Raw genomic sequence first — 16,651 nt, forward strand, 5'->3', positions numbered from 1 at the left:
AAATAAGATGGCCTAAACAGCTTTGCACACATGAATTAAACATTCCCCTAAGACCAACAAGAAACTTTTGTTGTGTTAGAACAGTTATTGAAGCCAGAGGACTTATTATATTAACTGGGTTTCTACAACGTGTTTTCTCCAAAGAAGGAAGGGGTACATTGTATACATAAGGAATGGAGTTCCCTTAATGAATGTGCCACTGGCCACAGTAATAAAGAGAAAAGCAGCAAGGGTATTCCCTGCTTCAGTCTCTGACATAGTGAAACCCAGAGAGTCCACCCTGAATGAGCTTTCCTTTTGCCTAAACCAGTGCTGCTAGACTGGTTCACAGCTCTGTTCAACTGAGTTAACCTGGTTTTGTTTCTTAAAAAAAAAAAGGAGGGAGCCTCATATACTTGAGTCACTTTCCCACAGTTACCTCAATTGCTTCTCTTTGTCAACCTAACGTGAAAGCAAGTAGGTTTTGCCATTTCTTCGGGACTTCATTCTTTATGAGGGCTTCCATGTCCTGTAAAACTTGTATTAAATGTGTATACTTTTCTCCTGTTAAAAAAAAATAGAAAAAATGAGTGAGAAATCATGCGAGGATTCTAAGGAACCTCCTTTGTGGAATACATGGATCTGGGAAACTACATTCATTCATTCATTCATTTCATCTTCAATGTCCCAGGCTCTGTGCTGGGCATGCAAGATGTAAAGAGAAGTCCTGTCCCTCAAGAAAGGGAAACTACATTGCAATGCTGTGTGATAAGTGCTTTGTGGGAATGAGGACGGGGAAGGGACATTGGGTGGAGTTTTGAAGAAGAGATAGGAATCAGATGAAGTGAGGCAGGCATTCCAGGCAGAAGAAAATAGCAGAAGGCATGGCATCTTGGGAGGACAGTGAGACTTGGACTGGAATGCTGCAAACCTGGGGAGGAGGCACGAGAATGGAAGGGTGAGGGCATGGCTTCATGTGATTTGTGTGCCTTCCTGGGAGGTCGACGTGAGCCTGTAGGCATGCGAAGCAAGTTAGAGCAGTGACTCCCACCTGTGTCATTATCTCCAAAGGAACACCCTGAACAAGCGAGGAAGTATTGTTTAAAAGGAAATTCAGTGACGCTCCAAGATGGTAAGGCAGACTTTATTCCATCATGGTAGGTAGAGGTACCACTGCAATGGGATTTTGCAGTGGAGGAAAGAGAGTGGGTTCAACTCCAAATGAATACAACAAGAGCCACTGGGAGTCGATAGCCAAGAAACTCAGTAGTGAGATCAGTGGATGGAAAGTTACTGTGAGGAAACGTCGGAGGTAAGCGGGACTCTGGCTAAACTGACCTCTAACAGGATTCTTGCTGAAGACAGGCCAGGTTAATCAGATATCACCTGAGGGGTGGTGGAGAATGAGGAACCTGATTAGATATGGAGAGTGATCAGATATTGAGGTTTGGGGGTTCTGGTTAGACTGATTTAGCAGGGTTCTTGCTAAAACTCGATTTTACAGTGAAGTCCACAGTTAGGCCTAGGAGAAGGCTCAGGAGCCTGACTAAAGTGTGGTCAAGCAAAGAATCTTTGTCAGTATCAATCACAGAGGAACAGGAGAATCTACTGGTTAAGAGCCAGACTGCCTGGGTTTGCATCCTGGCTCTGCCATTTACTAGCTGTGAAACCTTGAACAAGTTACTTAACGCGTCCTCAACTGTAAAATAGGGATAATGATAAGACTATGTCATAGTGCCCTGGAAGAGCTATATAATTTTTTAACTTACTCTTTTTTGTCTGATACTATCAGAGGTTTCTAGACAGTCCCAACGTTGGCATCAGAAGCTACAGGGTCAATATTAGAATCAAGCCCACACAGGTGAGTTCACACAATGCGTTCATTCTGGAAATGAAAATAATAGGAAAAGGCTTGCTCTGCCCGCAGTGTTAAGTTCCTCAGCATACAAGCAGCCTCTACCCAGATGCCTGAGCTACCAGCTTTGTAAGGTAAGGAGAAGCAAAGAGAGAGCTCGGTAATAATTAGCTTGCGATAGAAAGCCAAAAAAGTCTCACTGAGCTGTTAGTTATCCTGATGTCAAAGCACGGACTTTGAAGAGAGCGGCTGAGCTCCTTAGATCCTCTGAGGTATGTTTAATGCTTATTGAACAAGAAGCCTCCTATAAAAGCTCATTGAATCTTCTGAAAAATTGGCCCAACTACAAATACCACTGTCCTCTATGATATTAAAAAAAAAAGTTAAAACAGCACCTGGATTGCTGAAGAACCAGGAGACCAGCCCATTGCTTCTTGACAGATGTTTTGAACATCAAATGTGGACCTGCTGACAAAGGCTGCAAGTGAGAGCCTTTAGTTCATTTGTTGGGGACCTTTTTTTTTTTTTTTAACTTCACAGAATAGTCTGGGAGGTGATAGAACCTATTTCAAGGCAGTTCTTTGTATTAATGTCTCTAAGGAAAATAGATGTCATAGGTGAAGCGTGCACAGAAATATATTTTGCATGCTCCCCTCTGCCTTTTCTCTTTCCCCCTTTTAACATTCCAGGAGTATTAATCCAGGCCTCCCTGAATCAACGAAGTGAGAGCATAGCCAGCCTTGTTTACTCTGGGGAATGAACTTCTTTCTTTATCCTCATAGCAACCCAATGAAAGTAAGTAGGACCTTACCTCTCTATCTTCAGAGATGAGGAAACAGGAGATTGAAGAGAGATTCAGCCAATTTTCCAAGATTACACAGATCATAAGGGCAGCACCTAGGACTGACGCAGAGTCTCGAGCTCCATTCTGGAACCTTCTGCTGCCTGGGGACCAGAGCCTGGGAAGAGGTGCCTGGGGGCAGGCAGCCATACACAGATTTTCTGTTTTACCTTAAGTGCAACGAGAGGCTCATACCTGCATGTGAAATGGCCTGATTTATGTTTTATAAAGATCTCTTTAGTGGCCATGTGATGAAGGAATACAGAAGGATTATGGTAGGAGTGAGGGAACGAACGAGTTAACACTTGTGTAGCGCCTTCCATGTGCCCAGTGACACGCTTCCTATTGATCATTTCATTCAATAATGAATTCAATAATAACGGAGGCTATTGACCGAGTAAAATTTAAGTTCTGGGCGTGCTATAGGTACTGTTTCTGACCCTCACAACAGCTATACAAGATGGGGTTGTTCACTTTGCTCCTCACAATTACACTTTACGAGGTAGAGTCCATTTTAGGGACTTCCCTGGTGGTGCAGTGGTTAAAAATCCGCCTGCCAATGCAGGAGACATGGGTTCGAGCCCTGGTCCAGGAAGACCCCACATGCTGCGGAGGAACTAAGCCTGGGTGCCACAACTACTGAGCCTGCACTCTAGAGCCCACAAACCACAACTGCTGAGCCTGCGTGCCACAACTACTGAAGCCCACGTGCCTAGAGCCCGTGCTCCACAACAAGAGAAGCCACCACAAGGAGCCTGTGCAACGCAACGAAGAGTAGCCCCCACTCGCCGCAACTAGAGAAAGCCCGCGCACAGCAACAAACACCCAACACAACCAAAAATAAATAAATTTATTTAAAAAAAGCAAACCCTCCATTTTATAGATTTGATCCCAGGGGGTCCCACCGAAGCCCATACTTGTTTCTCCATGTGCCGGTGGCCTTTCTGCTGGTGATGGAGAGACAGGAGTCCTCTGGATAAGAGGATGCCCCAGTGCAACGAGTTTCTTGAATGATGTGTCCATTCACAATTGTGAAGCACCATCAGATGCCAGACCCAAAAAAGACTTCCAGTAACAGTTAATTCTGATACCTAATGGCAAGGTGGGGAGAGATCATCATGAAATTTTGTTCTCAGGTGGGTGGTAGCTTAATCAGAGAGCTCTCAGAGGAGTCTTTTGCCCTCAGTTGTTTATCTTTAAAACATACTATTGTTTAGCCCACGGTAACGTCTTCCTTTGCAGTATTTTCATTAAAAACTTCTAGTAGATCGTTACTGCTTTGGTCAGGAGCCAGCACCCCAGCTCATCCAAGCCTCCTCCGGAGGTGAAAAAACAAGCGTGGTTTCTTAAAGAGCTAGCAGGTGCCCCTAAATTCCAAGGACTACCTCTGTTTCTAGGCCACAGCTCAGCCTCAAAACTATCCCTGTTTTTAAAGGACAATCCTGGACTCACTGGTAACTGGACTTGTTAAAGAAAAGGATCCAGAAAAGAATAAGCCTCTGGCCTTAGAGCACTATGGTCATCATGGTGATGGAAAAGCACACCAAGAGATGATGGCTGATCAGGTTTACCGTCATCCTCTCCACCGCCCCTGTGCTATCAAGGTACAGGTTGCACTGAATTTTTTTTTAATACATTTATTTATTTATTTATTTTTGGTTGCATTGGGTCTTCATTTCTGCACGCGGGCTTTCTCTAGTTGCGGCGAGTGGGGGCTACTCTTCGTTGCGGTGTGCGCGCTTCTCATTGCAATGGCTTCTCTTGTTGTGGAGCACGGGCTCTAGGCGCACGGGCTTCAGTAGTTGTGGCGCACAGACTTAGTTGCTCCACAGCACATGGGAGTCTTTCTGGACCAGGGCTCGAGCCTGTGTCCCCTGCATTGGCAGGCGGATTCTTAACCACTGTGCCACCAGGGAAGCCCTGCACTGAATTTTGTAATATATTTAAGCTTGAGTTTATTCATTCAACATTGCTGAGCACCCACTAAATGCTGGACATTCTGGCAAGGTCTAGAGATTATGCTGATGTCCAGTAGTGGTAGCCATTAGCCACATGTGGCTATTTATATTGAGATTAAAATTAAGCAGAATTTAAAATCAGTTCCTCGGTCACACTAGCCACATTGCAAGTGCTCACTAGCCATGTGTAGCTGGGGCTACTGCAATGGACAGCACAAACCAAGAACCTTTCTATCATCACAGGAAGTTCTACGGGCAGTGCTGGTCTAGAATTTTGTAGCACATGGACAGACCCAGTACGACATGGTGGTTAAGATCTGGCCCTTGGGGTCAAACCTGGGTTGGGATCCAGCTCCACCACTCACCAGCTGTAGGACCTTGGCATGTCACTTAGCCTTTCTGAGCCACAGCCTTCTCTGTAAAATGGGAGTAATAAGGCCTGCCTCATGGCGTTATATAGTAAGCATAAAAGGAGATGATGCACTTAACATGCAGTCATTGCTCAATACAGTGTCTATTAACATTTTCATTTTTATTATAATTATCATTATTACTGGCAGGTGGGGTGTTTAGACCACCCGTCCAGACATTTTATATTCATGTTAAGCTCAGTAATGTTCCTGTTATAAAGGTTTTCAAATATTAGGCTGTTTCCCTGCATATATTCCCTCCCTTTATGGCAGTCACCCACCCCCCATCCTCAACATTGTGTTAAAAATTGTTGAGAACCTGGATTTGAGTACGAACGCTGCCCCCAATTAGTGGTGGCTAGAAAGTTAGAGTGGTAACTCTAGAGAGGTGGAGAAATGTGACTGTTGATTTGAATACACTTCTGATATATCCAAGAGAACTGTAGGACCTAGGTAGCTTTGAGAAATGTGGAACAAAGCTCTTCCTGAAAGTAACTACAAGAGAGTTGCTATACTCCAGCAGAGAGGAGCTGGCTGACTGCTTTGGGGGCTGTATTTGTTTAAAATATTTCCACCAAGAATCTCATTATTATGAAGCCTTTTATTGCCATCTGGGACCTGCAATAAAAGCAGAGGCACCAGCCCATGACCAAATCATTAAGACAAATTAAGACATATCCATATCTGCTTGAAACAATTACCCACATAGATTTAATTTGTTTCACTGCTGGAAGAAAATCCTGAGCGGGCATGAAACACATACCTGAGAGCAGTTCTGCAGCCACCCTGTGAGCCTGTCACTTGTCAGCGCCTTAGGGACTGGGAGATGCTTAAATTGATTGTGTAACAAAGGACAATATATCTGAAAATACATCTTCTGTTAGATCAGGGATACAGGTGTTTGTGCAGTTACTTGGAGTGCTGTTGGTGATTTTCTTTTTTTTAACCCACCATTGTTATGAATAATTATTATAATTGTTTATCAAAATAGTGTATGGAGCTCAGAAATAGAATAGGAACATTTTATAATCAAATAATACACTTAGCAAGCTTATATATTTGCATTATTGTTTGCTCTTTTTTAAGAGACCAAAGCTAAATATGAGATAGTTCATTGGTTTCTGAGTTGTAGCCTTCAGTGTCTTTTTTTGTTGTTATTGTTTCTTGCAGAATTATTGTTTTTAATTGTCTTAACATTAGGAAAAGAAAGTCTGCTCAGCCTACCACATTCTTTTTCCCAAAGAAAGAGAATAGGATCTATCATCCAGGTTATTCTAGTATGTGACTGCTGCAGTATACCCATCATATGGTAACTGCACAATCTTGCTCCGGAGGTTGGTGAATGAGCCCTTAACAACATCCTGGGGTGACTGCTAGAGGCCAGAGCCCCTTCTCTCAAAATATTAACTTCATAAGGAGCAATTAACAGCCAGAGGAATGGCGTGTTTAGAGTGAGAGATGACTTTTTCTGTCATCATCATCATGATAGCTTCCTTACAGATTTTTCCTGTACGTCAACTATGTACGATTATATTTGAGGAGCATAATCCCCTAGTCACTTAAAAAAAAATGGATAGGCCTTTTATAGCATGAGGAGTGAATATAAAAGCTACTTGTGCTTGCTGATAGCCTGCAGGTTTACGGCCTTTTCCTCCGGGTTGTCTCATGACAACCTCTTCGTTTTTCCTGCTACCCTGTACTTCAGGTTTTGCAAACAGTTATGGAACAACTCGTGTGTTGAAGACTCAAAAATCACTTTCTATGGTGATTGTTTGATTCAAAATGTGATTCTCATTTTGGAAGTCAGACAGGGTAGTCTGAAACCTTCAAATGACAGTTTGCTGAAAGATGACTTGGTCGCTTCTGAACCTGCCTCGTGTCCCACGTAGCAGCAGTCCAGTTAGAGAGATGCATCATTTGATTCCATTTATATGGGCATCTTTGATGGAACGCAGAGGTTTCTAGCAAGGAGGGATGTGTGCCTTCCACCTCTACAGCTATCCTTGGCATTCTACACAACCACTTCACGTCAAGTAACATTCAGTCATTTTACTGGCAGCCAAAGACCATCTGAAACTAGATCTAACAATGTGGTCCTAAGTCTCTTTGATTACCTGTGCCCTCGGAAATTTTTATTTATATCCCAACTCCAACTGGGATTTTAAGGAGTCTCACAATCAAAGCCATACAGAATAAGGTTGTAAACATAAAAGCATTTAAAAATCATGAAAAAAAGGCAATTTGCTAGCCAGGATGGATAATAAAATTACTGTGATTTATTATTGAATTTGGCCCTGAGATTGTCTAAAGATCCATCATTAAGTAGATGATTAAAGACCTGTGGTACAGCCACATGACAGAAGATTATGTAGCCTTTAAAATTATCTGTGGGGTGAATTTGTAACAATAAGAAAAGATGCTTATAATACAGTATTTAGAAGAGAGAGGATTAAAAGCTATCAAATTATCTCAGCCATGTTTACAAAAAATTGAGAAAAAAAATGGGGATGAAATTCACCAGAATATTGACTACAGCTGATGACATGAAGTGATTTTTTTTGTTTTGTTTTGTTTTCATCTTTATGTTTTTTTCTTTTCTTCAGATAATTACAATGAACATATATATTATAATCACATGTAAAAGTTATTTTTTTAGTTGACTCTGAGATTCCTGACAAAAAAAGGCAGAAAGGGAAACAATCATGAGTTACATGGTTTTTATTATGTGATGAAAGAACTTTCTCAGTTCTTCAATGTAAACTTTTCCTTGATACTGAATCCCAAAAGAATGTTGAGTGATACAATGTACAAATCTTGATAAAGTTCTTAGAGCGGATGCAGAAGGGGGGACTCCTTTTACTGTCTCATGACCACCCCCAAGAGCAGCCAAAGACACAGCACTCACTATGGGCTAAAGTAGTGGGGATTAGCCAGAGGGGAACTTGCCTCCCACTAGGCTTCGGTCTCTTAATTCTGCATTTGGAATGTTGAAGTGCTTCTTTTGCCCATTGCATTTATTCAAACAAAATGTGTGAGATAGGCCTAGCAGATGCAGACACAGCTCTCAGCTCTTTTTTTTCACACCTTGAGGATTGAATCACCACCAGTCCTGGAAATTTTTTTGAGTAATATAATTTGATTTCTCCCCCCTTTTCAGGTGTCGCTGCACTGGATTCCAACATATCTGGAAAAATAGGTCTACGTGCTGTCGTATATTATTTCTGTACCACTGTCATTGCTGTAATTTTAGGTAAAATGTATTTCTGAATCCTTATTTTTCTGTATAATTGTGACTTTCCATTTAAAAGTAGTTGGCTTTTAAAAATGCACACTTTTTTAAAATCAGAAAGTACAATTGTCAAACTACTATGAAGCTTTTTGGCTTGAAGTCAGCACAGCACATTTTATATGAACAATATAATACTGACTGAATTTCAGCCGTGGTACTGCTTATTTATTAGTGTCTCTAGTAAGAAACAGAAAGAGGGTGACAGTTCTGTGCCATATCTACCTTATTGGGTAGAAATAAATGAAGCCAAGAGCTAATATAATCTTTAAACTTGATAATTAGTCTATAATAGTGGCTTTGAGTATAATTATAAAGTATTTCCAGAAAGATAATATTTCATTACATTTCAAATTTCACATAGTAGCCAGAGCTAACAGAGTCTTGCCAAGTATAAATTCCACTTGAAAGAGGGAGAATGTTCTAATAAGGGAATATGGTTGCTCTTATACCTTTGGCACTCTTTTGTGAAAAAAGTACGGTCCATCCTTTGGGACCTAGCGTAACATCTTAAGAAGGATGCCCGGAGTGGGAAGAGAGGAGTGTATTCAGATGTTGCAGCCAGTTTGACCCTTGCAGCTCTGCTTTAATGAACTGATAAAAGGTGATGAAGATGTGGTGACATTTTAGTGGTATTAGGCCAGGGGACTTAGGAGGGCCTGAACCCCGCCTTAAATCAAAGCTACATCTCCTCGTGAGATTCCTGAGGGAGGCCAACGCAAAGAACAAAGCTGGGCTTATCTATTTTCTGCAACCCTGAGATGGAAGAGTGGACCACAGCCATTCATTGCCCCTCTGTTGCCCAGTGACTCCTCCCATTAGCAAAACTGACCCATTCAGCATCCTTAAGTCCTACCCTCTTGGACTAGCATTTCTCCTTGGGAAGAGTGATAAAGGGCATGGGGCCTTTTCTTCTTCACTCCCCGCCAGTCAAACAACCTGGTCTTTCCTAAAACCTCCCACCTCTGCTTGAACACCTCAAGAGGAACCCATTACCTCCAGAGGCCAAAATGGGGCTTTCAGATGCTGTTTAGACATTTCTTCTTTACAATGAGAAGAACTATCTCTCCTTGGAACTCCTGTCCTCATTCCACCCCCTAAGAGTCACACGGAACAACACTTCCTAACCCAAATCCTTTTGTGGGTTACACAACAGCTTTCCAGATATTCGAAGGCTTGTGATATGAAAGGAAAATAAGGCTTATTCTGTATGACCCTCAGGAAAATAACCAGCAACTGTGGGTAAAAGTTACAGAAAGATGTTGAGTGAGTGCCCTGAGTTGGAAAATGAATTATTCTCACCCTCACCCCTGCCTAGGCTGATCTCATAAGCTAAAGAAAAGAAAAAAAGAGGATTCTCATCAGCAGGTGTTTCCAGAAGCAGTTCTGGAATGCAGCCCCTTCATTTTTTAAAAACACACATGAAGAGTTCTTTCTGCTTCATTTAGATGGAAAAGTAATAAAGGCAGCTGCTGAGGTCCCCACTGAGGCTTGTCGTTTTGGCTGGACCTCAGGGTCCCCATCCCAGTATTGCCCGGTACCACCAGGCCTGTTGCTTCTAAAATGGATCCACGAGGGGTGTCAGGTGCCCTGGGAGGTTCTTAATGCTCTGTGGGTGCTATCTTTGGTCATAGGTATCGTGCTGGTGGTGAGCATCAAGCCTGGTGTCACCCAGAAAGTAAATGAAATTGACAGGACAGGCAGCAGCCCTGAAGTCAGTTCAGTGGATGCCATGTTAGACCTGATCAGGTGAGTGTCTGGCCAGCAGGGTGGCTTCATAGGCATGCGACCTATGTGGTCGCACAGGGCCCCATACTTGGTTTAATGCTCTGCTGTTGCTGTCTTGAAATTTTTAATAATTTTTGAATTATTATACATGTTCATTTTGCCCTGGACCCTGCAAATTACAGGGTCATGCTTACCAGGTCATGGTTCCGAGAGGGAATGGAAGGAACAGCGTTCTCTGTCAGGGTTTAGGATGGACAGAGATGCGTAAAGTATACTTGTTGCGTTAAGATGCCGGGCTGTGTTGGGTGGTCAGTTCTGAAGCATACTTGAAGAAATACATTTTTTAATTGTACAGGAGAAACCCTCTTATCTGAAGCAATCAGGGCTGGAGATTGGTCAGTTAATTAAAAAAAAAAACAGCATTTAAAGCAGAGAATCATAAATATGCATTACATATTTTGTTTACACTTAAAACTTAAATGTGTTTATTTGCCAATTTTTTTATGTCAGGCCAAGGTCTTAGAGTGTGTCAGTTGATTTTTCATATTCCTGTTGCCTAGGCTGCCTTTATAAACGCATCATCTACAATTTCCAGATTCAGCTTCCATGAAGTGGAGAAACAAAACTCTTAGAAATAGCAAAGAAAGCTGAGTGCCGAGTTCTTCCGGTTGTTTTTTATTTCAATTGTCTTCCCTTACCTAATGCAACCACAGAAGTTTTACTCACTTGCCTCGATTGAGTTTCCAGGCATTCCAGCTTAGTTTTTTTTTTGTATTTTTTTTTTGCGGTACGCGGGCCTCTCACCGCTGTGGCCTCTCCCATTGCAGAGCACAGGCCCAGCAGCCATGGCTCACGGGCCTAGCCTCTCCGCGGCATGTGGGGTCCTCCCGGACCGGGGCACGAACCCGTGTCCCCTGCATCGGCAGGCGGACTCTCACCCACTGCGCCACCAGGGAAGCCCCCAGCTTAGTTTTTATGGAAACTGCTCCTTCCTTTTCACACTTACAATGCATTGGTTTACATAATTTTTAATTCAATAATAACGATTATTTGCAACTGGCGTAACGAATTTGGGAACAAGTGCAGTGGACTCTCATTATCAATGAAAACAGAAATGTGGAAAATATTAAAGAAGCCTCTTAACTGTGCATGTCTACCTGCCAGTGTGAATTTCACCAAGGACAGCAGGCATGTCAGCTACTCGGTGAATCAGTTAAGCGTGACAGGTGGTTAGGAGAGCTTTCTATCTATCCCTGGTTGAAGCTCAGCAGGGAAAAATAAGTCTTAATACAAGGAAGTATTATGTAAAGGAGAGGCCAGAAGAGAAACCAGAGTACTAATTCTATCGCATAATCATTTCCATCAAAGTATTGGGTATGACCAAAAAACAAAACAAAACAGTTTTGCCTTGGGCTTCCCTGGTGGCGCAGTGGTTCAGAGTCCGCCTGCCGATGCAGGGGACGCAGGTTCGTGTCCCGGTCCGGGAAGATCCCACATGCCGCCGAGCGGCTGGGCCCGTGAGCTGTGGCTGCTGAGCCTGCGCGTCCGGAGCCTGTGCTCCGCAACAGGAGAGGCCACAACAGTGAGAGGCCAGCGTACGGCAAAAACAAAACAAAACAAAACACTTTTGCCTTAATGTAATACTGCTTGTCCTGTCTCCAACAGGAATATGTTCCCTGAGAACCTCGTCCAAGCCTGTTTTCAGCAGGTAAGAATAATGACTTTTGCCCTCAAGTTGCTCCCCTCTTCCCCCTTGCCAATTAAGATTTTTTTCCTGCTATGACCCAAGAAATGGAATTAGCCCGTCAAAAATGACAGGAACTGCACCTGTGAATGGAGGAATATCAGGTGACCTATTTCATAACCCTAGTATATCCAGGCACGGTGACATGCCTGTTGTAGCTCCTCCGTTTTCCCTTAGGGTTTTTTTTCTTTCCTCCAAAAGGGCTCAACTGGAGCAAGTCAGGAACCTGTCAAATAATGAATGTTTTAAAATGTGGCTTCTAGTACCTATTTTTGGAGAACCACATTATATTTGTGAAGAAACTTGGACTATCTACAGATATAATGCAGTTACAAAAGTAGCCCTTCACCTCTTCTTTCCTTTCCCTCCCATGTTGGGAAATCAGTATCTGACCCACATGGGTGGTTAGTGTTCCTGGCATTTGGTCTTTTCTTTCATCTTTACATGCCCATTGCTTGCACTCTACAGAGCAATATAACAAAGCCAAGATTTTTTTCCTTTAGGAAGTTTAACAGTCTCTTCACTCCATTTCCTTTAAGGCTTTTCCTCTTGTTTATCTATGCACTTTAAGACCAGCTGAGTCTATCACAAGCTGCTGAATTCATTTACATAATTACAGGAACAGAGACCTCTGTGTAGACCAACAAAAATGGCAATTAAATTGCTCCCCGCCGACCTCCAAGAGGTACAGAACCACCTCTATTTAGGGAGTGCCTTTGCAATTCAGCCACAGTGGTCATTTGTAAGGTTCCTGGTGTTGGCAGAGCCTCGTAGGAGTGACATTTATGCCTGGCGTGATGATATACTAGCTCTTTCTTAAACATCTCTGCTGAAGTCCAGCAGAATCAAACAGGGCTGAAGAAATTCAACAGAAATCTCACTCACGTAATAGCCCTAAAGGGACTATTGACTTTGGAACAACCGTATAGTTCTTGATGTTAAAGTCATGGTGACTACATTTATCCAAGTGATGAGGTTTTTTTTTTCAGATTAAAAATAATAAATGAATAAATAAATAAATAGAAACAAAAATGATTCATAGGATTCCTGTAGAGTCTGTCTGGTAAAGCAACTACAAATAAAACCCATGTTTTCTTTCACATTATTGCTCCATTAATTGGTCCCTTATTACAGAAGTGAGAGAGCATTTTGACACCATTGAATGGTGGCTGTGGAGGTCAGGAGGTTGGATTTCTCAATCCCATTTTTGCTTCCAAAGCCTCATGGGAGGTACCGTCCAAAACTGAAGCCAACAGAGGCCTCGGAGGTGGAACCTTTCAGTGACACTTGTCTGGCCAAAGTAATACTCCTTTAGCCTCAGAAGCTTAAAAAAAATTCTTGTTTTGTTTGTTTCTTTGACCTTTTTTCCCCTTCAACGTGCAGTACAAAACCACGCGTGAAGAGGTAAAACGTCCTGATGAGCCGGGGACAAACAGGACGGAGGCGTCTGTCACAGCCATCATGACAACTGCCATTTCCAAGGTACCATTTCCATCCTGTTGTTTGCTCCCTTCCCTGGTAGGCAGGGGCCGAGCCATGAGTGAGCAGGAGATGGAAATAAGTAGGTCCTCATTGTTCGCAGATTCCACGTTTGTGAATTCACCTACTCACATTCACAGACACACAAAGAGTGGTGAAAATTTTAAGTCGCCCAATGCACACGTTCCCCGCTGAGGCTGAACAAGGCTACGCTCAGCCTTCTTGGTTCAGCTCTTATATGGTAAATAAGTGTCCTCTGTGCGGTGTGTTTATGCCACATTTTTCACATTTTTGTACTCTGTCTTGGTGATTTTGCTGATTGAAATGTCCCCCAAGCATCATGCTGCAGTGCTGTCTAGTTAGTTTTCCCAAAGGCAGGCAGGCTGATGTGCCATATGAGAAAATACATGTGTTAGATAAGTTTCATTCAGACATGAGTTAAAGTGTGTTGTCTGTGAGTTCAATGTTAACAACTAAATAATATATATTATATAAGGTGTCTTTGAACTGGAACACAGAGAAAACAAGGTTTTATGTTGATCATTTGGCAAAAATGTTGTGACTGTTGATTCCCAGGAGCCTAATCCTATATTTCCCCTAGGAACACTGATTCAATATTCACTAATTCAGTGTTCGCAGCTTATAGAGTGTAACTTCTGAAAATAATGAGAAGCAACTGAACCACGCAGAGAAAAGAATGAGCCCTCTCGCTTCTGTATCTCTGCCACCCAGAGTTGAGTTGGGCACCTCTGGGAACGATGTTAGATTTGCAAGACTACTTAAACTGCAGGCCTACAATTCCTTATCTGAAACTCTTTGCCCATATTTGATACTGAGCCCAGAGCTTTTCACTTTAGAAGGTCCAGGTGGTGTATGTACTATATGTTATACAACATCCTTAAGTGGAATTGACAATAACATTCTAGAATCAAGCACATCAGTATTTCTGCAACTAACTTATGAATGTTCTACCAAGTAAGAAAAAAATAGGCTATATGTAGCCTCATCTCGGTTCGGGATAGGTTTTGCCACCAAGAGTTTGCCATACGTTTATCAATGAAATCAACAGGCTTTGAGAACTTTGGGGATTTCAGCATTGGAGATTAGATCGTGTGGGCCTAATGTAGTATATCTGTAGTCCTGTAGATCGCTCCTGAAGGTACTGTGCCTTCACACAGAAAGGAAAGATTTAAGGAAAAAAGAAATACTCAGTAGACTTAAGAGTTCAGGTTAAGTCGGCCACAGTTAGCTCCCTCTTTCTTCCTACGGAAAGCCCTCCATGACCTAGCTCCTCCCTGGTTTCCCAGCTTATTTCTTGATGAGCCCAATCTATTCTATCCAGATCCACCTCCTCAATTAGTTTCTATTCCTGCTTTTTGATATGGTTCCATAAAGATGTTCTGAGCACCCTCCATGAGCCAAGCCCTTCTGGGCATTGGGATTACAGTAGAGAAAAGACAGATGTGACATATGCCCTCGTGTGAAGAGTGATGAATATTAAAACAGGGAAGAATAGGGTACTCTGGGGCATTCAGCAGGGAGGTTTAAATTAGTTTGGGGTCCATCAAGGATGAGTAGGAATTATTCAAGCAGGGTACAGGGACCTGGTGCGTGATGACTTTTGCCTTTCCTTACATTTTTCTGGACTGTGCTTTCATCTCCTGGCTGCCTACTGCTCAGGCCTAGCTTTCCCTAAGCTCACAGCCCTCATTCATGTCCCCAGTCTCCATATGATGCCTGTAACTCATAGCTTGGCTGTGCAGCTAATTACACACCATCTTGCTATCATTGGCTCCTGTTTCTCACAGTTAGTCTTGTCTATCCAGCTGCATTTTAAGACTTTATGCTGTAGCCAATGCAGTTAGCACAATAACTGCTCAATAAATATGTTTGATCATGTCAGATCATAAGTAAGAAATAATTGGGTACCCCAGTGGCTCGTCCACATAATTCTTTGTAAACCTGGTTTGCACCACTCAGAATGCGTTATCTCCCTGTGAAATCTCTGAGTAAATCTCATGCTGCACAACGCAGATTGAGTTATCTCTCGGTATATCTCATGCTCTTCTTACCCAGCATAAAACAAAGACATGGTTCATAGTAGTATATGTCTGGTTAATTTTTATGTCTCTAAAATCCTATTGGTCATCCAGGATTAGAGGCAGAAAAGAATATTCCTGTGTTCATTATCAGGATAAAACAGGTAGTAAAGTGTCCTAAAAATGTCCACACTGGTAAATATTTTGAGCTTCCTGCATTATTAATCTGTATCTTTTTTATGCAGACTCCAAATGTAACTAGTAGTTAAAATAACCCTGAAAAGTGCCTTGATTCTAAAGTTCTTATTAAAAATTTAAAACACCCCAGCATAAGGAATCTTCAAAAGAAATATTCAAATATGGATTTGTTGAAAGAAAGGAAGAAAGACACACTTTAAACTTCAGTGGCAGAGGGTGGGGAGCAGTAAAATTTGACCCACGCGTAGGTGTTTGTGTTTTTAATTATGTTTCCCAAAGTTGTTGATCCAAAGTTTTTGCTAGAGCCACTGGTTTATTTGGCTATCATATCTTTCTGTTTCAGGGTCTATGCATTCTAACAAGATTGTAATCATGCATCAATGTATTTTCTTGGTTTTTATCCACAGAACAAAACAAAGGAATACAAAGTCATAGGCATGTATTCAGACGGCATAAATGTCCTGGGCTTGATTGTCTTTTGCCTCGTCTTTGGAATTGTCATTGGAAAAATGGGAGAAAGGGGACAGATTCTGGTGGATTTCTTCAATGCTCTGAGTGATGCAACCATGAAAATCGTTCAGATCATTATGTGGTGAGCACACGCTGGTTAATGCCATCTTGCTTCCCCTGACCCTTCAAAACTTGCATGAAGAGATTTATGTTTCTCAGTTGACCTCACCTTAGAGGAGGGTATCCAGACACTGGAGTATTAACTAACTCCATGTATTACTTAGGACTTAGGTCACTAACAAAAGTCTAGATATCAGCCATTGTCTTTTCTACCAAAGCCCTCGATCATCTTGCAATCAGGCAGCATTTATGTAAGAAATAACTCTTAAAGGAGTGATTTGAAAGAGTTTCCTGCACATCAGAATACAAGGTGCTTTCCTTCCCAGGCCTCAGGCAGAAGGGATATTCAGAATATTTACAGTTGGTACCACATGGGCCCTAACGCATCCAAATAAAAGCTGCCATTGGTGAGCATAGCAGTGGCACCACCTGAGTATCTGCCCTGTCCCTAGAGATGCCAAAAAGTCTACCTTTCCTAGGAGACCTCTGCCCCGCTTAGCTCATAGCAAGTTAGTTCAAAGTGTAGACATTGACAGTGACATTTCAGTCACTTAATCCTGCTGA

At 42.3% G+C, this 16,651-nt stretch overlaps 1 protein-coding gene across 1 annotated transcript in view; it reads left to right on the top strand.

Annotated features, from left to right (window-relative positions):
• The window catches only part of SLC1A1 (solute carrier family 1 member 1), a 69,101-nt gene that overhangs the window by 40,941 nt on the left and 11,509 nt on the right, over positions 1–16,651 (top strand). The window contains exons 3-7 of the mRNA XM_007452918.1: positions 8,201–8,293; positions 9,964–10,078; positions 11,723–11,765; positions 13,185–13,283; positions 15,925–16,109. Of these exons, the coding sequence (XP_007452980.1) occupies positions 8,201–8,293; positions 9,964–10,078; positions 11,723–11,765; positions 13,185–13,283; positions 15,925–16,109 (535 nt within the window). The remainder of the gene's footprint in view (positions 1–8,200; positions 8,294–9,963; positions 10,079–11,722; positions 11,766–13,184; positions 13,284–15,924; positions 16,110–16,651) is intronic.

This window comes from Lipotes vexillifer, unplaced genomic scaffold (genome assembly GCF_000442215.2).
Source record: "Lipotes vexillifer unplaced genomic scaffold, Lipotes_vexillifer_v1.1 scaffold1486, whole genome shotgun sequence".
NCBI lineage: Eukaryota > Metazoa > Chordata > Mammalia > Artiodactyla > Lipotidae > Lipotes > Lipotes vexillifer.